Source organism: Eutrigla gurnardus (genome assembly GCF_963514095.1).
Source record: "Eutrigla gurnardus genome assembly, chromosome: 11".
Taxonomy (NCBI): Eukaryota; Metazoa; Chordata; class Actinopteri; order Perciformes; family Triglidae; genus Eutrigla; species Eutrigla gurnardus.
This window is the reverse complement of record NC_139925.1, coordinates 26,216,717-26,241,568: the sequence shown is the minus strand read 5'-3', so window position 1 is coordinate 26,241,568 and position 24,852 is coordinate 26,216,717. Positions and strand designations below refer to the sequence as shown.

General features: G+C 40.9%; 1 protein-coding gene across 1 annotated transcript; it reads left to right on the top strand.

Annotated features, from left to right (window-relative positions):
* Positions 1-6,900: 6,900 nt before the first annotated feature.
* On the top strand, positions 6,901-21,483 carry kcnk18 (potassium channel, subfamily K, member 18). Its single transcript, XM_084021662.1, has 4 exons — positions 6,901-6,950; positions 6,987-7,312; positions 7,518-7,658; positions 20,287-21,483. The coding sequence occupies exons 2-4, from the start codon at positions 7,075-7,077 to the stop codon at positions 21,132-21,134; spliced, it is 1,227 nt and encodes a 408-aa protein (XP_083877788.1). The 5' UTR covers positions 6,901-6,950; positions 6,987-7,074; the 3' UTR covers positions 21,135-21,483.
* The last annotated feature ends 3,369 nt before the right edge of the window (positions 21,484-24,852 follow it).

Sequence of the window (24,852 nt, the reverse complement as noted above, 5' to 3'; positions counted from 1 at the left end):
GTGATTTGTCTCAATCACATTTTCTGTCTGTTTTTCCTTCAGAGCATTGCATGATGGGATGTAAAATGCTTGGTTAGTGACCATTGGTTGTCCATTATTTTTTGTCCACTATATAGGGTGAAATATAAGAATTCACTATGTGGTGCGGAGTGAGTGATTTCGGACACATTCCATGAGCCCCAGAAGAGTCCTAAATGGACCTTGTGGGGAGATTGTGTTCTCAACAGCATTTATGTGTTTTGGTGTGTTTCTGAGGTGACTTTAGCTGTTTTGTTCATTACACATACATGATATTGCCTTCGTGGAAAGGTATGGTTTTGTAATACACAATGAAGTGCCTTAAACTGGCATTCTCTCTACTGGTCATCAGGGGGCGACTCCTCTGGTTGCTAAAAGAAGTCTGATTGTATAGAAGTCTATGAGAAAATGTTCCTACTTATCTCTTGATGTATTATCTCAGTAAACATGAGTTTATGGTCTCAATCTCTAGTTTCAAGTCTTCTTCAATCCAGCATGATGTTCATTTAGTACATTATGGTCCATTTAGAGTCCAACAGACCAGAAAGCAGGGGATGCTTTAGGGGGTGTGGCTACCTGCTGATTGCCAGGTCTCTACCACACTACCAATGTAGTTAGCTACTAAGATGACTTTAACACTGTAAAGTTGACCTTGAATTTTGCAACTGATTTTGTTAACAGCTTCACACCAGAATCCAGATGGATCCAGATCCTCAAACCAACGGCTGACATCACAATGGCTTTGTCCACTTCTTATGTACAGTTCCTGGATTGGATGGAGTAATGTTTACAGACAGCTGACTTGTTGTGGAGTTTTAATTGAAGGCTTATGTCTAAACTGGATGTGCATACATTTATAAACCAAGTCATACCTGCCAAAATGGATAGTGTATTTCTGAAAGACAGAGTTAGTTATGTGTCGCATAACTATACAGTATTAAATAGGCACTCTTAGAGACAACACCAAATTAGATGGTCTGGCACTGATCCCAGATAATGATCACTGGAAAATGTCTATTGACCTGGAAGGAAGGCACCGGTTTAAGACTTGGAAGTAGATTAAGATAATGGCTTTGGGGTGTGACATAATGCTATCAACGCCCTCTTTGTCCAGATGGGATTTAATTGCATTTTATCATAATTCATTTCTTTCTAAAAATCATGGTTACAAGATGGATACAAGATGTAAATCTGAATCATGTGAGTGGTGATAGTTGAAATAGTTTCAAACAAATCCTTCTATGACGAAGAAGCAGTCATTGTGTACCACCAGGTTCCCATATTTTGCATGAAACACCATTTCAAGTCACCGAAGTCACTCCATTGTGTTGAAAAATGCAGCTCACTGCTGCAACCTTCAAACGACTGACATGGTACACTCCCCTATGTTGTCAGTGACGGCGTGCCAATATACGGTTGTTCACAGGAAGTTAGGTTAGGCAAAAGAACTTGGGCTGCGGTGGAATAGTCTATTTCTCTTAGGAAGGCTGAAGAACTGACCCAGAAGTAAACAAGTGGTCGCCATGTTAAGAGCCATTTAATTCTCTAAATGCAAAGGAAAGGAGCTCCAATGCTTCCTTTCAGATCTCCTTTAGCATAGGATGCAACAGACCTTCCTATGCGAAAGGAAAGGAGATCACGCCGACCCACAATTCTTTGCGAGAGCAACATTTAAAGACGCCACTTCCGTGTTTACCCCGGCGATGCCGTGACGCGAGTTTCACGCGAGAGTATGAAAATGTTTCGCTAAATGTTTAGAAATGCTTATATTATCAGGTCAACACTTCTCAACACTTGTTGACCTGATTAAACAAGCATTTATAAAAATGTGTTGACCTGATAATACAAGCATTTATAAAAACTCAGTGAAACTTTTTCATACTCTCGTGTGAATTCACGTCACGGCATCGGCTGGGTAAACACGGAAGTGGCGTCTACGCTGCGGTAGCATAGCAGCCGAGGATAGAAGCTATCAGGCAAGTGTTCTTTTAAATAAACTCCTGGTGTACTTACAAACTTTCAAATGCCTCGTTTTGTGAGTACAGACCCTATGTGTACTACTGCAGAAGTTTGGTAACATTCCATGCATTATTAGTGGGGTAATTTACGAGATATACCCTCTGTACCATATAGTACTAAGCCATTCGGCTGATAGCGGCTATCTTGACCAATGCTGACCATCGCTAAAAATGCTTCCGAAGGGGTATTTGGCTGGATGTCATGGTGGAAATTACCTCGGGTGCATTTTACTCCGAACCATCACTTTAACGGGGCTGTTAGCCACTCCAGCACCCTCTTCTCCCTCCCTCTCCTCTTTGCATTTGGGGACTTTAACAGTTTTAAGTTGACCTGGTATGTTCACGTGATATTGTTGCAATTACATAGTGAATGAAGTGAACAGAATGAGCGAAATTGTGTTTGTCGGAAAGGCTATTACTGCTCCATAACCCTGCCGCTTGCTATCCATGGTGCTGAAAACGTAACGGCGCATTTGACTGAATTGATTGATTAAATTGCGTAGTTAAGTGTTTGTGTCCATAGTTATGTTAGTGGGATGTGAGTGAGACTGCATTTGAAAAAGTTAAAATTGTCCTAACCCCACATAAGCTACATAGCAGACTTGTCACTTTTGTTATGATTATTTGCTGGGCATGTATATTGATTGATACTGTAGTTAAGTCATGTGACTAGTAACCTTGCCATACCTTAACTTTGGGCTGAATTGACGCCACTGAAGGCACTTCTCCAAAAGTACATGTTTGTGATATTATAATTAGAAAAAAATAAAGCCTAGATTCTTGTGGAGTTAGGCTAGCATAAGTGTCAGTTGTTTCCACAATAGCATCGTCATTTACTGTACAAAACACTACGTTCCTAACCAAGCACACGGCTGTCAGTATGCTCTGCATGCTGCCAAAAATATAAACACAGTGGACAGGGATTTAGAAGCATTTGAGTTTATCTTCAAATCCAGTGTAAGTCACAGTAACACAAACACAGCGGACTCAGCTTGCCTTTAAAAGCTTTGTGGAGGAGGTTGCTGACTAGGTGCTCTGGTATGGCGTCGCTGTTAATGTGATGAGCAGAGGCCAGAGCACCGTGACTTTCTGACCGGTGTTTATTTGAACCAGGATGCCAGACAAAATGTTTATTTAACTGATGATGAGCAGACACAAGAACTGTTGAGGTGATGGATTTCACAGAGAGACGCCAACATTCCCTGGACCTCCCTTGTTTGCCGGTCTGACACCAGTTATGGTCATTACCACGCTCAACTGAGAGCTGGCCAGCAAGAACATGACAGAATTTATCATCAACTTTATATATCTAAGCAAGCCTTCAGCTCCATTAGAAATAATGGATGGGAGATAACAATAAACATTGGCATCAACTGCTGCCCTTGCGTTGTGATGGGGTCTCCCAGGAGTACATGTCCTTCCTCTATGAATCCCAGCTACACATGGCGAGAGCCTACAGTGGCTAGAGACCCCACTCAGGTTATTCATTTGGCGATGGTTCGGTCGGTGATAGCAGTTTGAGGCGGTGTGGGTGGCAGGGATCTTGACCTCGTTGATCTCTAGCTCTCATCACATTGAAGCGTCAGACGTGATCCCACTGCTGCCTAGGGCTGGGTTCAAATAATCAATTTTCTGATTAAAATCGCTCTTATAATATAGTGTAATTAACGGGACAGCGCTTCATCCAGCGACTCCCCTCTCTGTCTGTTTCACCGAGGGGCGGGGCTGACGCACACACACACACACACACACACACACACACACACACACACAGATAGTTTTGTCAAAATAAGAATGACTCGACCCACAGGAATCCGTGATGAGCAGCTACAAACAGAATCTCACATCAGAAACGTTCAGAAATGAACTGATTCACAACTGAAAGTGAAACTTAAATAGATGCGAGTGGATCCACAGATACGCTGACTTAAGACACAGTGAAAGGCAGGGGATTTGAAAAAGTGGGTGGTATATTGTGACTGCTCCATAAATGATTGCACATACACTTACATATTTATGCACATGTGGTCTCTGAATGACACAGAATTAAAATTAGAACTACTAGAATGGTTCTTCAGTAAATGTCTTAATTCTGATTCATCAACCACATGATTAGACGCCATTTGATGGGGAAAATGCTATAAAATTGTAAAACACAGAATCTGGAAAAAAACAAACGGATTTCATAGGGCCCTAACTACTAGTAGTTGTGAACCCAAACATGGCCAAACATATGGGATTTGTTAAGCTATTGAAGGTAGTTCTCTCTCTATCCCAGGCTGCTGCTCAGATTGTGTCCTTTCACTACGTTCCCTGTTCAGTTACAGAACTTACTTGACTTCCATACAGATACAAATAAGATAGAATGTAAGCCTGACAGGCTGTTGGTCATGTTTAATAATAAGTACATTCATGTTACTGCTTTGGGGTCAGTTCTTAATGTAAACATTAATATGTTTAATAATGCACCAGGTTAGAGGCTTCATTAAAATATACAGCATTCGTTCTATGATAATCAATTTCATATCCAAGCAAAATTGGTTTTGTAGCTGAAATATCCCTAACGAATTAATATTGAATCGAATCAGAGATTAAATAGAATCCGGACCTCGTGAATTTGGGAAATCAAAATGGCGATATTTTTTGCGAATGGGAGTTTTCTGAAATGTTTAAGGACATTTCTGTGTTGAAATAGATGCTTATGTTTACATTTCTATGTTGAAATAGATGCTTATATTTACCCTGTTTAATATGTCAAATATGATTAAAACCATACGCCTTGGTGTACGCTATTCAACTGCTTAACATTCAGCTGGAGCCACTTTCTTTTTGTTGCCTTGGGGGGATTACACCTATATGAAAGTCATAATTTGTAAATTCCATTTCTTCGTGAACCACAGGAGTTGAACTGCTGTCTTCTGAACCGTAGGCAGCGTTGCTAACCGTTACACTGCAAAGTCACACTTTAACTTTAGATCAATGGACTGTTTCACATAAGTCGGACCGTAAATGTCTGTCACGCCAACCATCTCTACTTTGATGCAGTTACGTTGGTCCGCTTTCTAAGGATGACCTCGTTTTCTACATAAACACTCAGTAATATCTAATAACTCTCCCAGTTGCTATGGTGAATCGTAGTATCGGAGCTCCATTGAATGCAGGGGGTAACTCAGAGTTTACATACTCAGAGCTTTCTGAAACGGGCCCCAGGTGTTATACAGCGATATACAAGTGTTGCCTTCATATTTTTTTGTTCCTTCTCCCTAACTATGTCATTTTGTAGTGCTTTGTTTTTTAACCACATTTTTCAAACAAAAACATTAAAAAAAAGTTTCCTACATAATTGATTGTTGTTTAGCTTAATGGGCTCCTAATCTTAGGAGACCCGGTTACAACACGCCAGTCTCAGCTGACAGTGGCCGTTCCTTTATGACCTGCATGCTGCTCTCAGGGATGTAACGCTTAGTTCAAAGTACTCAGAGCACAAATTCTCTTTAAACTCTTCTCAAATTCCAGATTGGGTCTCAGTAGGTCATGCCTACAGTATGCATTATTATCAAGTTAACTCTTATGCCTTAACTTAACATGGTATTTCCTTTTGTACCATTAGAAATGGTAGAAGAAACTGAAGAGGGAAAATGTGCAGTGTAATAAATCAGGGAGGTGTTCAATTACCACCATTGTTGCAACTGTTTTGCTTTGTGTCTCATTGGCAAAGTGCCAGTTCCACCATTTATGAAATATCCATCACATCCCTCACATAATGTAGTGTCAGACCACAAAATGCTTTCACGATGAATTGCCTTTAGTGCAGAAATTCCCCCTCCTGCAAATTCATATTTTATTATACATTTAATATATTATTTAACTCAAGTGAATGATTTTACTAAAAGTCAGTTACCAATTAAAGGTAGTGTCGTAGCATCTCAAATAGAAAGCCTCGGCATATTTCAAAGTCTCCAAGTATTTACAGAAAGGCCCAGTTGTTGTCTGACTCTCAGTTGGTCCTCTCATGGTTCACTAAATATAGCAGTCCTGCAGCACCTGTTGTCTCTGTTCCTTCAGAGGGTAGGACCATTTGTTTTAGAGATTAAAGGGAGCATAATTGCTGTTGCAGTGAGTGGGACTTCCAAGGAAAGTGGATCAAGTCGAATTATGGCTTTCAGCAGCGGTGCAAAGTACATTTACTGTACTTAAAGGACCAGTCTAGTTCTGACTTCTCTCCATTAGCAGAGATTCCTCCCGTCTTCAACACATCTTGTGTGTCTGCAGTGTTTACTTTAAGAGAGCTCAGCCTCCCTGTTTTAACCTCCGTTCATGTTGAAACTCAACCTTCGGAAAATCATAGGGTTGTTTATTTGATCTAACATTAGGAGGTAGCCAGTAATATCAAGTTCAATAGTCTCATTGGCAATTTTGTAGAGAACGATCAGCTGCACATGTGTGCCAAATTATATGTCAATTGTGTGAGAGGTGTGTGCCATAAAAGGGCACATTTTTGGCAAAAACTTTTAATAAAGGGGGTAAGTTGCAATCTCATTATCACGAGAAAACTGAGGTATTATCTCATTATTACGGGAAAACAGAGGAAATAAAATGTATGTATGCATGGCCGTTTAGGGCTTCCGTATTAAACGACAAAACCAACGTTCGGTTTAGACAACAAAACTTCCTAGTTCGTTTTAGGAAGACTCTCTTGTGTGTTGGAAGGCTTTTATGATCAAACTGACCACAACAATAAAGTGTGATGACAGTGGCAGTTAGAATGGGACATTAGAATAACGGACTCCCTGGAGGATTCATCACGTAGGCTGCTGCTCTTAATGCATGCATGAATGATGTGGTGCGTTTACTGCCTCAGCAGCCTGCCACACTGCTGAGCATAAAGCCAAGCTGAAGAGCGCAGAGCAGTCTGTTGTAGATGCTGCGGTGGAAGAGGAGGAGGAGGAGAAAGAAGAAGAAGAAGAAGAAGAAGAAGAAGAAGAAGAAGAAGAAGAAGAAGAAGAAGAAGAAGAAGAAGAAGAAGAAGAAGAAGAAGATGTCAGTGGCGGTGAAGAAAGTAATAAGCGCTAAGGCCGAGTCCAGAAAGTGCGCTGTCCGTTTCTGGAGGCTCTTTCCGCACCTTTTGCTGTGTCTGTCGCTGGTCGCGTACGCGGCGCTGGGCGCGCTCGTGTTCGAGTACCTCGAAGGAACGATAGGGAGCGTGTCCTCCCGCTTGCGGGACCAGTACCTTCACTTCCTCGGCCAGATTGTCAGCACCGTCCATAACCTTACTAGTAAGTGACCGCAAATCCGTCATGTCAAACACACTTTTAAAAATAACATTTCAAGTTTTCTCTGTGGGGATTTGTTTTTAATATTCCTTTTACTGATAAATGCATTTGGACGTAGGAATGCACGTGTTCTTTCCACTGCAGTATTTAGGTATCAGTATGAATTAGCTCTACACGAAATATCTAAATATGTTCTCTTTATTTCCAGATAACGCTTCCACACATGAACACATAGTGCAGGGAGTGGAGACCAGAATGCTGGACTTCGAGTCCATATGGCTCCAGAGACCGCAGAGATGGGATTTTTTTGGCTCCATGTTCTTCTGCTGCACTGTGTTCACAACAGTTGGTAAGTCAACAGGATGACTGCAAGTTAATGGCTTGTACATGTAGGTTTGTGTGTATACAGACTGTATTTCTCCACACACAACCATGACCGACTGCTCCTCAGCCCTGTAAAGTCTTCTGTGGCTCTGGAAGAGACAGTATCTGATCTGATGAGTCATGGTTATTTCAGCATGGAAGAAAGATTAGTTCAAGTTAAAAAACGAGAAATGCATTTCCTGTAGAAAATGTGCAAGCTGCTGGCAGCTGAAATTGCAAAGCATTGCTGAAAATAAAGCAGCTTGCAAGCGCAGACATATTTTTTCATGCATATTGTTGATGATTATTCATCTATTTTTTATTTCTAGCCTATTGAAATAGACCTGTTATAGCCCTGTTACCTGTTAATGTCCCGACGCACTAAAATATGCAGATTGAAACCCATTCAAATCATTATTTTTGATCCTGCTCAAATTCAAAGTATATGCCTGTAAATAAATGTTGCTGCTAATCTTTCTCATATACCAGGCTGCAATAATCAAACCATAAATAATACAGTTTGTATGCAGTATATTGAAAATAAATAATTGATTGTATATATAAGACTATAAAATGGAGTTGCATCATGACAAAATTTGGCAATTTAAGGGTTAAACATTTTAGAAATTCATTAAAGGGATAGTTCGGAGTTTTGGACATAAGACCTATTTTCCAACTCAGCCGGTGTGTTCGAGACGTCTGGAGACGTTTTCAAGACATTTCATTCAGTTCTTCTAGTTGCCGAGTTCGCAGTTGCCAAGTACCTTCAGAAGATCTACTAGTGGATGTGAACACTGCTCTGAAGACAATCCCCACAGGAACCATCACTGAGACCAACAAGCTGATACACAGTACAGCAACAGTAACCATGGAGATGCAAACAGTGCCCACCATGGAAGAGACGGTTAGAGGCCAAGATAAAGGCAACATGGAGAGAAGTTAGCCAGCTGGCTGAACTGCAGCGGTTCAGCTGGCTGAACAGCAGAAAGGGAACATGGTGAATAAAGGGGCACCCAGGAAGTACAACTCACTCTCCATACCAGAGGCACTCGAAACTGCCAAACAACGACTAACAGCTCTGGCCACCCGGTTGAAGAGATACACCAAGGAGGGAGAGGCCAGGAGAATAAACAAGCTGTTCTCCACTGAACCAGGCAAGGTGTACTCTCAGTGGCAGGGAAACAACAACCAGTCAGACCCACCAAGAGCTGAGGTGGAAAAATACTGGAAAGACATATATATATATATATATATATATATATATATATATATATATATATGTGTTTATATATATATGTTTATATATAAACATATATATATATATATATATATATATATATATATATATATATATATATATATATATATATATAAATGTTATAGCTTGATTTTTTATGAGCACATTTTTGCACAAAGGGACCTTAACATAACTTAACATAACAGTGCCTTACTCCTAAATTTCAAAGGTGCATCAAATGGTTGTACAATGCTAGAAAAAGGTGTTTAAAGCCCCGTTTACACGAAGGGAAAACAAAGATATTTTCACGTGGTTTAGCCTCTCATTTACATGAAAATTGTCTGCAGAAAACAATTATTTCTAAAAACTCCGGCCAAAGTGGAGATTTCTGATAACGGCAGTTATGCATTGTCTTGTCAACTGGGAGAAACGGGGTTTTAGGTTCTCAAGCGTCACAGGAAGCAGCTTGTGTTATTCGTTGTTGTGGATTCTGAGGATTCCGATTGGCTTGCATGGCTTTATCCTTCTCCCTACCCTGCCGCCCATAGGTTTGGCATAGTTATAATGGCGCTCAACAGCCTATTTATGCATGTTGATGCAAATGACGACTTTTGAAAACGATGTGGTTTGCACAATGTTATTTTTGAAAATGGAGGGGGGAAATATTAATTTCTCTAAATACCCTGCTACGTGTAAATGTGGCCTAAGTCAATGAAGAGATAATAATGCTTTTTAATACTGTAGTAAGTTGAATACAAGCATGAATGTCTTTAAAGAACATACCATTTTAATATTTGACTGGTTTCGTAACTTGGATGTTTATAGAAGTAGTAGTTGATCGAAAGATATATGGAAAATTACTTGTGACCTGTTAAAGGCTTACGGGAGCAGAGTGTAGGATTTAGTGGTACTGAGTGATGAGGTTGAAGATTTCCTCAAACTGAAACCTTCCACCACCAAGTGTGTTTCCAGGAAACATAAAACTTCACTTCAACAATTCTTAATCTACTTTATCACCTCTGGTTCTAATGAAGTGAAGCCATGCTGAAGTGATTTAAACATTGTTCTCTCTACTGGCCATCAGGGGGTGACTCCTCTGATTGTATAGAAGTCTATGAGAAAATGGTCCTAACATAGACTTTATCTAAGAAGTGGACATCGGAGTGACGTCACTCATTGGTTTGTGGACAGTTTTCAAGTCTTGAGTTCAGCATTTTGGCTGCTGCCATCTTGGATGTAAAGTGACCATATTTGGACTGTGGGGGAACCAGAGGGGCCAGTAGAGAGAATGCAAGATGAAGGCACTTCAGAAATGGTTTCACTTTTTAGAGCTGGAGGGTTGCGGCCTGATTTAAGCCCACAGATTGACAAACATGGTAGCTGGGATGTTGTGTATATCAACAGACTTGTAGACTTACAATTGTATTTAGTGTTTATCCTGGAGATACTGAGTGTGTGAAACTGTGTAAGGTTAGACATCTAAAATGAACTGAAACATCACAGGTTGTGTGGCACAGAGTGAATACTGTTTAGACTCTCATCTCTGTGTTGTGGTCTGTGTTACTTGTGGTGTGGAGCAGTTCGGTGCTAATGACAGTGGGTTCAGCCCCTTGTATTGACGTTGCCAGTCAGTAAAAGTACAAAGTGCTCGCTATATATAAGTGTAGCCCTTGCTAAAATAATGGATGTATTTGATGACGGTATACAGATTTGTGAGTCATAGAAGTTCATTTTGTATTAAAATGATTAAAAATGTATACATATGGACAGATACAGAACAAGTTCAAAATGTAAAATAAGTATTTGTTAAAAATATAAGTTAATGTCTTTTCATTTCATGGCATATAAACTAATAGTAAGTTCATGCTGATATGTTTTGAAGTGTATAATGATTAGTTGTTTTGAGGTGTCAGTCACTAATTTCTTTTATGTGATTGGCATGTCTGGCCAATCACGGAGTAGTTTGAGGTGAAGGGGTGGGAGATAGCGCCGTGTTGTGGTTCCGAGCAAGCAGAGCAAGAGGAAAGAAGGAGGCACGTGTTAGCCCAACCGAGTCGGAGAGTGTTTCAGAGAAGTTCATAATTCGTGGGAAACGGACAGTGACCTGATGTTAGGAACTTTGGTGAACTGCTGAGAGGAGAGAAAGATGGACATTTTGATGGCATTACGGAGAGACGCAAAGCTACTGTGAACTACGAGGAGTCTGCTTCTCTCCTGCGTGTATGAGAGCTGTGGAGCGCGTGGCCATGAGGGGACTGCGAGGTTCTGCTGCACTCCGTCTGCTGCACCCTGTTGGTGACCTGCTCATTCCCCTTTTCCCTATTAACTGTCGGGAGCCGTGAGTACATTATTTGCACGTGCATTTTTGTTTCTGCTTAATAAAAGTGAAGCAGCCAATTTGTTTTAGGCCCCAACGCACCCAAGCAACGACACAGGCCTGCAACAGGGGTTTTGGGTTGACTTGATACAGACTGTTGTTGGACCAGGTGTGTGTGTCGGTCCATTATTTCATTGTTTTTTCTCATGCTTCATGCTATGTCATGTGCTCGTTACCAGTGACTGAACAGTACTTACAATGGGTATCATTTCTGTTTAGAAATTAATATTTGTCATTGAACCCAGGTGCTTTATTTCCTATTTTTCTTTATTATTTTTGAACTAAATAATACCTTCAACTAAAAGAGTATTTGCATTTAAAGTGTTGTTGTTGGGTGTTTATTTAAGTATTTCATATTTTATTTATAAGCATAAAAAACAAAGGGAATATCATAAGAGTAACCCAGGCCCCACCCATAGGTACATGGGACGGGTGTTACATAAGTGTCCCTTTACGGATGTGTAACAAGTAGTCAGCCATCTCATAATATCACAAGTTATATTTGACAACCCTTGGAACTTATTGTATTGAAGAAGACTTGAAACTAGGGATTGAGACCATAAACTCATGTTTTCAATTTTTACTGAGATAATATATCAAGAGAGAAGTAGGACCATTTTCTCATAGACCTACATGCAATCTAATTTATTATTGCAACCAGAGGAGTCGGCCCCTGATGGCCAGTACAGAGAACTCAAGTTTAAGGCACATCAGCATTGGCTTCACTTTTTAGTACTAGAGGTTGACACCTGATTTAATCCCACAAATGAATAAACATGGTCACTAGGAGGTAGTGTCATTTAATTAGTATTTAGCCTGGAGATACTGAATCTATAAGATAATTAGCCCTAGTTTCGTAGACCAGGCGCAGTCAGCTTTCAGCGCACCTGCGCCGCGCCGACAGGGTGTGTCCGCCTGGACTTTGCAAGTTTCGTGCACCGCGCAGGCTCGCGCAGGCACACCTCCCGTCTCGCCCACCCGCGCAAGTGGGAAAGAGGGAGGAGAAGAAGGCGTGAGTGGGAGACGAGGCGTGGACTGGGATTAATACAGCCGATTCAGATCTTCACCAATCAAATGAGCTCCTCTCCTCTCCTTTAATGCGTTAGGGGAGGTTCAGTGCAAGTTCCGTCACTTGACAACCCGATGCAGCGCCGCCGCTCCCACCACGCGCATCACGCGCTGTGCGCGCGTATCATAATAATAACAATGCCCATATTCTAAAAAACAGGAGAGAGAGAGGGAGATGTTTTGGTCCGAGAGGCTGAGTTTCCGTTACGCGTGCCATCCGCCTTTGATCTGACGTCAGATGTGACGGGACAATCTATATAGATATAAATTCACGTGTTGATTCAATGAGTTGCATTAAATAGTGTTTGTTGTGATTATTTATTGCATTTAAATGTGCCTGGAACTGTGGAAACCTGCCTGTGAGGTCTCGGTGACGTGTACGCACTGCGCGCCGTCAGCCAAACTTCCACTCCGCCAGCTGTGATTCGCATTGAATCAATGGACTTTATTTACGCCTTGCGCCTTGCGCCGAAAGTAGACCAGGTTGGAGCTGGCGAGCTTTCAGCGCAGTCTCGGCGAGACTTTTTGCCACGAAACTTCCGCTACGCCAAGCTGAATCTGTGACGCCTCCCCCTGCTGCGCCGCCACACCCATGGCGCAGGCGATCCACCAAACTGCCAAACTGACGGTGCGCAAGGCTGCGCGGGTCGAAACTTGCATTGCGCCGGCTCCGCCACCCTCCGCCGCCCTGCGCTGCGCCACGAAACTAGGGCCCAATATGTTTATAATATATATATATATATATATCAACCAGACAGACAATAACTAGCTGGAGAACACAGTGGAACATTTAGCAGCTGAAGAGATTATTAATATATAACTTTTATCAGGTGAACACAAAGAGGACTCCAGATAAATGCTAATGTTGCTCTGTGTCTGATTGCTAAATATATGATCATAATATGCCGATGTTGTATCCTCAAGTGCAGGTTTAAAAATCAAAGCTGATTACTCGCTATTGTCTTTTATCTGCTCTGAATCCAAATGTATCGCATGAACACACCTTTTAGTTTTCAATTCAATTTTATTTATATAGCATCAAATCACAAATTTGCATCAGATGGGTTTACAATCTGAGAGTTATATAACATTTAGCAGACAAACATGGAAGCACAACAGTATGGAATTTGTTTTTCAAAGATACTTGGCTGCTTTAAACTGGCCAATATGAACACAAACAATTACTGCTATCATCCACGGCCTAATGGATCTCAGTAGTATTGATCTGATATGTTACAATATCTACTTAAGCTGATAAACGGAAATATTACTGATATATTATGAAATTTAATGAGTGTTAAAGGAAAGATCTTCATAACATCTGTATCCAAAATCATTTCCTACTCCCTACTTCCTGTAGAGCACTATATAGTGGACTCAAAGGCAAAATGAAAAAACACTTTCGGACACTACGCGGGGGATTTCTTTCAGCGCCGTTGATGACGTTCCTGACACATAATTAATACGTGTCAGATTCCGCCGACGGCTCTCAAGTCTAACACGCAGAGAAATTACTAGGATAATTAATTTTTTAATACATATTCGTTGCGAAGATTTACAAAATGAAAAGAACGAGTTCTCCAGCAGGAGGGGGATTCTGTGACCATCTAATTTCTTGAAAAAAAACAAAAACAACCAACAGTTTTTATCTTTTTACTTATTTTTTCAATAATGAGACGATACACTACATCGTCCTCACTGCTGTATTTATTTTCCACAATCCCGATCAGGTCCAGGTGGTCTTCAGGACCAGTACTACTGGGACCCCACATCTCCGCGATCCACCGGACCCTGAACAGGCTGCAGTCCGTCCCCAGATCCCAAACTCCTTGGAGATCGCTCGCCACAATCTGTCCCTCATCTCTATCTTTATAGTCTTCAGACTGTTTCATATACATCTTTATAGTCTTCAGACCGTTTCATCTCCACATCTTTATGGTCTTCAGACTTTTTCATCTCCATCTTTATAGTCTTCAGACTGTTTCATCTCCATCTTTATAGTCTTCAGACTGTTTCATCTCCATCTTTATAGATTTCAGACTGTTCCATCTCTGCATCTTTATAGTCTTCAGGCTGTTTCATCTCCATCTTTATAATCTTCAGACTGTTTCATCTCTGCATCTTTATAGTCTTCAGACTGTTTCATCGCCATCTTTATAGTCTTCAGACTGCTTCATCTCTGCATCTTTATAGTCTTCAGACTGTTTCATCTCCATCTTTATAGTCTTCAGACTGTTTCATCTCTGCATCGTTATAGTCTTCAGACTGTTTCATCTCCATCTTTATAGTCTTCAGACTGTTTCCTCTCTGCATCGTTATAGTCTTCAGTCTGTTTCATCTCCATCTTAATAGTCATACAGCGCTTTGCTTTGAGTGACGAGTGACGTTTTTTGACGGACGAAGATAGTAGTGCGCTATAGTGCACTATATAGGGAGTAGGGAGTGATTTCGGACACAGCTCTGGATTCATCACACTGGAACAAAAAATATTCTACAGAACAGCTTTGCTGCAACTGTGCCACTAGATTGCAGGTCAAAGTCATTAGGAACCATCTAGAAGAGAAAAAGACAATCTTTCTAATCTATTAACATGGCTGATGAAAATGTTTTCTTCTTCCCTGTTCTTATCACTGTGATCTGTGCCACTTGAGGAGCTCACCGTCACATCCTCATCACCTGAGGCCTATACTACTCAGCGAGTTCAACATACCAGAGTATCAATCACAAACATGAATCAGTCTACGGCCAGCCCAGCAGCATATTTCGCGTACGAGGAGCGAACCATAATCTTACAGAAATATGAATATGAGTTAAACGTATAATACAGGCAAAAAGCGACACAGTTGCAGCTGCCAAATGCAGGAAGGACAGCTGGAAAAATAATCATTCATAGTCTAATAATATCACTGCCTCAACATAAGGGCACGAGTAGATCTGACTACAACTGCGTTGGCGCCCCATGTACCCAGGTCCTCACTGCAGCAGCCCCGGGTTTGAATCTGCCTAGGGGGCTTTTTCACGCTGTTGTCTTTCAAAAAGGGCCAAAAAATAACTGAACATTTTCTTTTTTTTTGTGTTGCCTAGATATTCTTATGGCGGGGTGTATGACAAAGTGGCAAAGTAACGCAGTGCAATGCATACAGTCTGCGGCGCTGTAAGCACTAGATTCCGATAGCTGACTCGGATAACGATCACCGCACTGAACTCCTGGGGATCTTCTACAAATGGTGATATCATTTTCCAAGAGAACTGATTGTTCAGTAGGCGGTGAGTTTATACACGTTGATCTCTTACCTGGAGCATAACCTGCTGCCGAGCATAAGTTACCATGGCGATGTACCCCGGTAAGAAGTGAACAACTGTTGTAGGACTGAAAACCCAGGGTTAACCCTGAAGTTACCTCACTTACCCCAAATCCTGCTTCCTAGTACAGGCCTCTGGTCAGTGAATCCCTCGTTGACACCGTTCTCTCCTGTATGACGGGTCAATGGTCAACGTCCTAACACGTTGGATCTCAAAACAGTGAAATGAAAAATGGCAGGAGTTGGTAGTGACATTTAGATATTTTGAGTAAAAATCTGTTTGTTTCAAAGAAATCCAGCTTTGGTGGACTTGTTGGACCGTGTGAACTCAGCTTACCTCTTTCATTTCTTCATCCTTCTTCTACAAGAGGTCGTTGATGTGATAGTTGTGGCCATGCGTCTCTACTCAGCTGTACTAACTGTCTAGTTGGTTTGTGTCCAACTCACAGAGCTAGACGTAAAACAGCAAAGAGGGCACAAAGTGATGTAAATCACCAGTTGAGACTCTTATAGTGAAAATGCTGTATGTCCAAAGAATGCTGCTAAAACCTGAATAATAGCAAAATATCACACATTGCACTGATGACACCCAACTGTATCTCAGCACCGCTCCATCAACGCAGCTCCCCCCACAGTGTCTTGTCAACTGCCTTCACAAAATAAAAAACCTGGATCCTGTCATCCAACCTTTTTCAAGTCAACAGCAAGACAACTGGGCTCATGGTTGTGGCACCCAAGGCACTGCTCCGGAAGGTTGGAGGTCTTTTTCTCCAGGTGAACCTGAAGTCTGCATCCTTGGTGTCAGCCTTGACTCTACCCTTACTTTCCAGTCACACATCAAATTAGTCACCAAATCCTCCTTTCACCTCAAAAATATCTCCAGACTCCGACCTTCCCTCTCAGATACTGTTGTTGAGACCCTCATCCATGCTCTCGTCACCTCCTGACTGGATTACTCCAATGGTGCCAATATGTGCAGAAGTCAGTTGCCTTATCTGACCCTCAACCAACATAACCCATCCTGGAACCTGCGGTCATCAGACTGCTCTCCATCCACCACAGCAGCCCCCACCCTCTGGAACTCTCTCCCCACAGACATCCGCAATGGCCCCACCCTGGTCACATTCGAAACAGCTCTCCAAACTGTTTTATTATATAATTATTATACAATATATTTATATATTATATGTGTTTTATATTTAATTATTGAACAATATATTATATAATTATTATAACTGAAAATGCTCCATTCAGAAAAATTCAGAATATCCAGACAGAATATGATGTTTACATGACACATATCAAATTAGTAATATTCAATAGTGGAATATGAGTATGCATGAAAATAGTCAATGACAATGTAGCTATATAGTTGTTATGTAGTTGTAGATTACAACCATATTTTCACTGTATACAGGACAGACACATAATCATTGCATTAGTTACCAAATAGCAAACTAACAAGCTAACCTAAATAAAGATGATGGCTGCCCTTTTTCCTTCGAGTGGCAGCTGTTTTTGAGTAGTTGGAATATCTGAGGACTGACAGACGTATCGTTGATGTATGTTAGTGCCTGTGTGGCCCAATCATCCGGTTTATAAGAAGACAGGACTTGTTGGAGCAGCTACTGCTCATACAAATGTCATTAAGGTACTGTGTATCAACCAGCACTTCGTTTAGGTTACACTATATGATGTTGAGTGAGTGAAGTATTCAGAACAAATACTGCGTATTTGTGGCTGTACCATTCCATCAAATAGAATGTCCTCGATGTCCCAGCATCATTTCTGACAAAGCCAAGCAGAGGCCATCAATACCATTTACACCTGGGTTTTGATGGCATGGCAAAGCATCCAGGTGTCCATAGCCAACAATGCCACCCAACCCATGCACACATTACACATTTTATGTTTTTATGTAGCCTAGTGTACGCTATAATTTTCCTCAAACTAACCAACTACTGTTGGTGCTTAAACCTCATCAAACTACAACTGAAAACTGAAACCCACAGTCTCCTTGGAGAAAATCCTGAGTTCAACCCATTCATCCAACACAACCTTTTTTTTTTACCCCGGAGGAAGGTCCCCAGACCTCCACTTCTAAAGAGTGAAGCCAATGCTAAAGTGCCTTAAACTTGCATTCTCGCTACGGGTCATCAGGTGGCGACTCCTCTGGCTGCAAAAAGAAGTCTAATTACATGGAAGTCAGGGGAAACATTGCAAGAGTAGTATAGACAATAAAGCAGCTGATGCTTTAGGGCGGGGCTACCTTGTGATTGACAGGTTGCTACCACAGCCTATACCATCTCTACCAATGCAAGTAGCTTCTAAGATGACTTTAACACGTAGCTGTAAAGTTGACCTTGAATTATGAAGATCGCTTTGTTTGCAGCTTCACACCAGAATGCTGTAAGTTTGTTCCTCCACAGTCCAAATATGGTCACTTCTTTTCACTGGTTGCAAAAATTCCAAGATGCCGACGGCTAAAATCCAAGATGGTGACGGCAAAAATGACGAACCCGAGGCTTCAAATCAGTAATCCACAAACCATTGACTATGTCTTCTTTTACATGTAAAGTCTGTGGTAGTTAATCATTATTTTGTCTAGTGAAAGCAGCACAGGTCTTTAATGGCAATGTTGGTTAGTCAGTTGGTTGACCATTTTTGAGAACTGTGACTGAAATCTCTCAAGTTTGATGGATTGTCATGACATTTTGTACAGACATCCATGCCCATCAAGATGACTGTAATGCTAACGTCAGCATGATTAGGATTTTGTACCACTGTGTATGTGCAGCCTCACAGACTCTTAAATTGGAAACTCAAACCCATTAGTTAAAAATATTATAAGATGTTCAGTACATTTCATTTGCCAATGATTTTCTTATTATTGAACCATTTTTAATTTATTTTCCTTATGGTTTATACAATGTTAATTAAATGTTGTCTTTCTGGAGCTTGCTTTTTCATGACATATTTAGTTGCATAAAGAAGCTTGTGAAGACACATTAGTATGACTGTTACTTTCAATATGATAAGTGGTGAAAGGAAGCCAGCTAATGGCTAACAGGAAGCCGACCACTCACTCTCAGAGGAGAATGCTTTTTACATCACCACAAAAAGCTTATTAGAGGTCGTTAGAGGCACTGTGTTGAGAACTCCATTCATCTTTTTACTACCAGCATGATGAGGGTTTGAAGTGGGTGCATTGTTGTACGTCATTCATTGTTGTCACCTATCAGGCTCTACAGGGTTATCAAGCTTTTTAAGGTGTTTTCACACCAAACGCAAAACAAATTTTTCATGCTAATAATGGCTCTCACTGTGGTTCACTGGACTCCCAGAGCCTTAGAAAAGGCTTTGTAACCCTTTCCATGCTGATAAATTACAATGCTTTTTCTCCCCATTTGTACTTTTGATCGCAGCATCATGTGCTGCTTTTTGAGCCCTCACATTGCCAGACAGGTTATATTTAAGTGTTCATATTAAGGTCTGGCAGTTTTCATTCCTGGGTGTGTCTTGTGAAATTGAACCCAATTATCAACTAAATTTGGTCAACACAGCTGTTGCTCAAAGCGCATGCACCCACAATGGGTTACCAGTACTTAGCACTTGGGACTGGTACCGAAATGCCGCCTGCTTACTGTCAAACTCATTTTTCTGTTTTTTCCACACTAACTGGACTCTTGACCCCTGACTACAGAGATACCACGTGATACCAACGTCGTTATTCTATTGGCTCACAAGCCTTGCTAGAAGCCGCAGCCACCTGTCACACACACAGAGGGAAACAAAACGTTAATTTTGGACCTGTCAAAATTCTTTAAAATGTTTAATTAAATTAAATTTGCTGTTACTAATTTAGATTTTTGTCGTCAACGTCACTAATCATTGCAGCCCTACTGTCTGAAAGAGAAATCACGCTCTTAGCCTGTCTTAGTTCATCATTAGGTAATGATTTGCGAAAATATCATAATGTCGGGCTGCAACGATCAGTCGATGTTGTAATACAGTGGAATGGAAGTTGCTGACATATGGGACTTTAAATTCACAATTTTCAGTTATGGTAATTCATTAATGAATTCATAGTATGAATACATTTTAAGAAACATGTCTGATTTAATATATGATGTATGACTTAGGTTATAGATTCTCATGAATGACTCCGTCTGTAAGACTGACTTTTGATTAGTTACTGATGGAGTAACCATTTATTCATGGCTGAGTCCTCCATGAGACTTACATGAGTTCGACATTAACTCAGGATGAACTGGGCATTAGTTAAGCATCAATTAATGCTAATGAGTGTCTACTTGACAAAGTCGTACCATTTTTCACAGCACTGTGTACACTGTGACTTTAAGATCCAAATCTACTAAAATGTATAAGTGAACTCCTAATCGACTGAGCACATGATAAAGAAAAGTGTAGTTTAGACGAATGGGGGTAAATAGGTTTGCAGTATTTGAAATTAAATGACAAAATAATTTGTTTTGAAGTTAGAGTTACATAAGTTAAAGCCATGGTTTTCTCCTAGGTTCCCTAAACAGAACTGTAAATGCTGTGGTTTGAAATACAGTTGTACATGTTTGAGTGCTTGAGTAATGCATTGTCTCCATTGTTGTTGCAGGGTATGGGGAGATCTATCCTATTACCTTGCCTGGTAAGGTGGTATGTGTCTTGTATGCCATGGTTGGCATCCCTCTCATGCTTCTGGTCATCCTTGATGTAGGAGACTTCCTCGCTTTGCTGATGTCCAGAGCCTACATGCGCATTCACACTCTCTGCAAAATCTTTCGCTCCCGTAGCTGGTCACCATGGGAGGCTCAGAAGAGGGCTGGTGACACGAGCCACATAGCCCTGGAGGACGGTGCCATTTTTTTCAGCCAAGACATTGTGGTCCGTGAACCCCTTGACATTCGGCAGGTAATGCACAGCCAGGCAGGTGTCCGGCACAAGTCCATCCAGCTCCAAAACAACAAAGAGATTTTTGAGAAGATTCTCATCAGGGAGAATTTACTTAGAAAGAGCCCTCTGCTCAGGACCCTCTCCTGCCCAGAGCTAGACCGACTGCCAGTACCACCTAAACGATGTGCCATTTGGGACTTCACAGGGTTAGGGGATGGAATGGAAATGCTGGATGTACCCTTTGTACTGATTCTTTTCATTGTGTTTGCCTACATTTTACTTGTTGGGTTGATTCTGCCATTGTGGGAAGACAAAATAATCGAGGGCTTTGACCCCTACTACTTCTGCTTTATCACACTCACTACCATCGGGTTTGGTGACATTGTACCCAATCACCCTAAGTACTTCATGCTTACCTCACTCTTCATCATTGTTGGCATGGCCATCATGTCAATGGCTTTTAAGCTAAGCCAAACAAGAATTGTAAGCTGCTACCGCCAGTGCATCAAGTTCATCAGCAGGGGGAATGCAGAGACTTTCAGAAATGAACAGAATGACCAAGTAACCTAGAGAATGTCTGCCTAGTGTCCAAGAGATGCATAAGATGGTTTTGACACAGGTCAGGAGTCTGTGGGAACTTGTCCAGCTTGTTATTTGTGCCGGCTGTTCTGTTATAACCGTGAGCAAAATAAAAAACTATGCATGTGCAAAACGCTTTTGCCCAGCAGTGTTTTGCCAAGGAATGACTATTAGTACTATGTGGTACTCCAACATTTGTACTGCCTTAGAGCAGTACAGAGGCTGTACATGCTAGATTTCTCACTCCCTTCAAAGAAAAAATATTTCTTTGATATTCAGTGTCACTGTTGCTCCATGGTATTAGGCTACCATGGAGCCTAATATGCCGCCCAGCAAAAATAACCTGATAAATCATCATTTACCTTACAAGTCGTCAGCTATGTTTCTGCTGTTGGAATCTGTCAGGTTTTCCCTACAGCCGCTAGCACGTAGCATTAACAAGTGTCAGTGGGGAGAGAGAGAGAGAGAGAGAGAGAGAGAGAGAGAGAGAGAGAGAGAGAGAGAGAGAGAGGAGAGAGAGAGAGTTTTACAGCTGTGAGTGTAGCAGAGTGTGTGTGTGTGTGTGTGTGTGTGTGTGTGTGTGTGTGTGTGTGTGTGTGTGTGTGTGTGTGTGTGTGTGTGTGTGTGTGCATGTATTTGTCTGTGAATAAATGCTACAACTAGACACAAGCTAAGTTCCTGTCTTGTTATCAGCCAGCTGATAAAGTAAATGAAGGAGGTTAGCCCTGAAGTTAGCAACCACTTGCTGCTCCTCTAGTAAATACCACCATTGCTAGTTTGTTAACAAACTACCAGACACATCTAATACTAGTGATGTTTTCATCTGATACTGTTTTGTATTCACCATCTTTGATGGCATTGTGTTCCACTCCACTGTACTTCCTGTGTGTGCACACTTACGTACGTCACCATTGTTTACAACTGCAGAAGTGGCAAGTCTTTTTCTATAATAAACCATGCACATGAGTGACCGAAGTGACAATTACTCATCATCTATAAGAAACTATAATAATCGCATGCACCATAATTATGCAGAATAATAACTCATCTGTATGGAAGTGTCCTTCAACAACATCATATGACATATAAACTCAACGGAACAGAGTCAACACATTTCTTATGCTGTGTTCACAAAATGCAACATGAAATGTAAACAATTATTGTGATGATTATTCTGCAGGAGTTTTGTACTGTTTTAAAATGTAGCAGTGTTGTTATTCTGCTTTGTCATATACTATATTATATATATATATAAACAGGGCCTGAAGTTAACTTTTTTGGCCACCAGCCAAAATAGTTTGTGCCTAAAATAAAGGTGAACGACTCAGAAAATGCATAAAAATGGTTCTTGAACTTGTACAGAATACACATTAAAGTGTTGGTTTTTTTTGCCTCTAACTTTAAGTTTTTTGTCCCAATTACAAATGGGTTTGCAGTGTTTCCCACAGGAATTTTGGAGACTATGGTGGGGGGGCTCGTGATCCTCTAGGGGGGTCCGGGGGAGAACATTTTGAATAATTTCATTGTAATGCATCAATTTGGTGAATTCTGAGAACCAAAATATGACATATCAATTATTGACCAATTTCTTACAAACTGCTGGTACTGATACAAATGTTGACATTAAATGGGGTTGAGAAGTTTTAAGCATTCAAGAAAAGATGAAAACAAAAATGACTAAAACACAGTGCTGAGCCTTTATACTATTAGTTTATCATGACTATTATTATTATTAGTATTATTAGTATTATTATTATAAATATAAGTGGGTGACTATTCCTCAGCCTTCCTTGGTGTTTTGTGTTTGACTAAAACCTCGTACCACGGTGAAGTTAGTTTTAAGTTGGATATTCAACGGATATTCACTCCAGTTCCAGCCGCGACTTTACTGAGGTTTGCCCAGTGTTGGCAGCAGGAGAACGGCCCCAGGGCCTCGCGCTAAGTCGTTGGAAACTGATTTAGGGACCGTCCTTAAATTACTTCCCATAAATATACGAATAAAAAATGATTGCATTTCTTTCAATAGCTTCCACATCATGTGACCCAGTGACTCCAAACCAGTATCCAATTGTATTACCCAACTGATGAAATAAGATACACCATTTTCTATGGTATTTTTGTGATTTGTCTATTTTTTATGAATATTAATATGCAGAAATGATCTTATTTTTTCAATAACTTCCACATCACGTGACTTCAAACCAGTATCAAATTGTATAACCAAACTGATCAAATATAAAAATAAAAAAGCTCACAGTGTTGGTTCTACTGGATCTAAGCACAGCTTTTGATACAGTAGACCATCACATTTTGTTAAATAGGCTCAGACACCTGGTGGGCATCTCTGGTACTGTTCTTAACTGGTTTTGTTCTTATCTCACAGACCGATCCTTTTATGTAAGTATGGATACATGTTCCTCAGGAACCCATGAAATTGGATTTGGGGTTCCCCAAGGGTCAATTTTAGGTCCACTTCTTTTTAATCTTTACATGCTGCCCCTTGGGGACATCATCAGGAGGCACGGCATCAGCTTCCATAGTTATGCTGACGATACGCAACTGTACATTGCCGCGTCTCCTGATGACACAGGGCCAATTGACGCCCTTTTTAACTGTATTTTAGACATTAAGTCATGGATGGCAGAGAATTTCCTACAGCTCAACCAGGACAAGACGAGGTTTTAGTTATAGGTCCTGAAGGCCAGAGAAAGAAACTTTTACCAAAACTACAAGATCTTAAACCAGCACAGTCAGTAAAAAATCTGGGCGTGATTTTTGACTCTGAGCTGAATTTTATTCCACATATCAAAAATATGACGAAAATAGGTTTTTATCATCTTAAGAACATAGCCAGAGTTCGCCGGTTTCTCTTCCAGGCCAGTACGGAGGTGCTGATGCATGCTTTTATCTCCTGTCGTTTAGATTATTGTAATGCCCTGTTCTCTGGTCTTCCCAAAAAGAGTATTTTAAATCTCCAATTATTACAGAACTCAGCCGCACGCGTGCTGACGAGGACCAGAGGGCAGGAGCACATTACACCAGTTTTAGCGTTGCTGCATTGGCTCCCCGTACGCTTCAGGATCGATTTTTAGGTTCTTTCTTATTTAGCTGACTTGCTTTTACCATATCAATTCTCGCGGACCCTGAGGTACTCCGGCACCGGCCTTTTATCCATACCAAAACCCAGAACTGAAACCCATGGTGAGGCGGCATTTAGCTACTATGGCCCCCACCTGTGGAACAGCCTGCCAGAGAGCCTCAGGGCCGCAGAGACAGTTGATATTTTTAAAGGAAGGTTAAAGACAGATCTTTTTAATCAGGCTTTTAACTAGTATTTGATTCTATTTGATTCTTATGTGATTCTATCTTATTTTATATTTTTGCTTCTATCTTGTTTTTAAGATGATATTGATCTTAAATAATTTTAGTTGTTTTACTTATCATTGGTATTGTTTTATTTTATTATCTTATATATGTTTATCCTTTTAAGCTGGTCACTCTATTTACTTATTTTTTCATGGTTTTTTAATCCTATCTTATGCTTTTAGATTTTAGCTCTAACTCCAGTGTTTCCTCAGGGGGGTCTTCCACACTGGGAGCTGTGTCTGGGCTGCTGCTGGGGGTGCTGTCCCTGGGTCCCTTCGGCTCGGCTGACTGTTGTCTGTCGGGGTCTGGGCACTGGTGCCCCCTGTGGCACAGCCTGCGACTC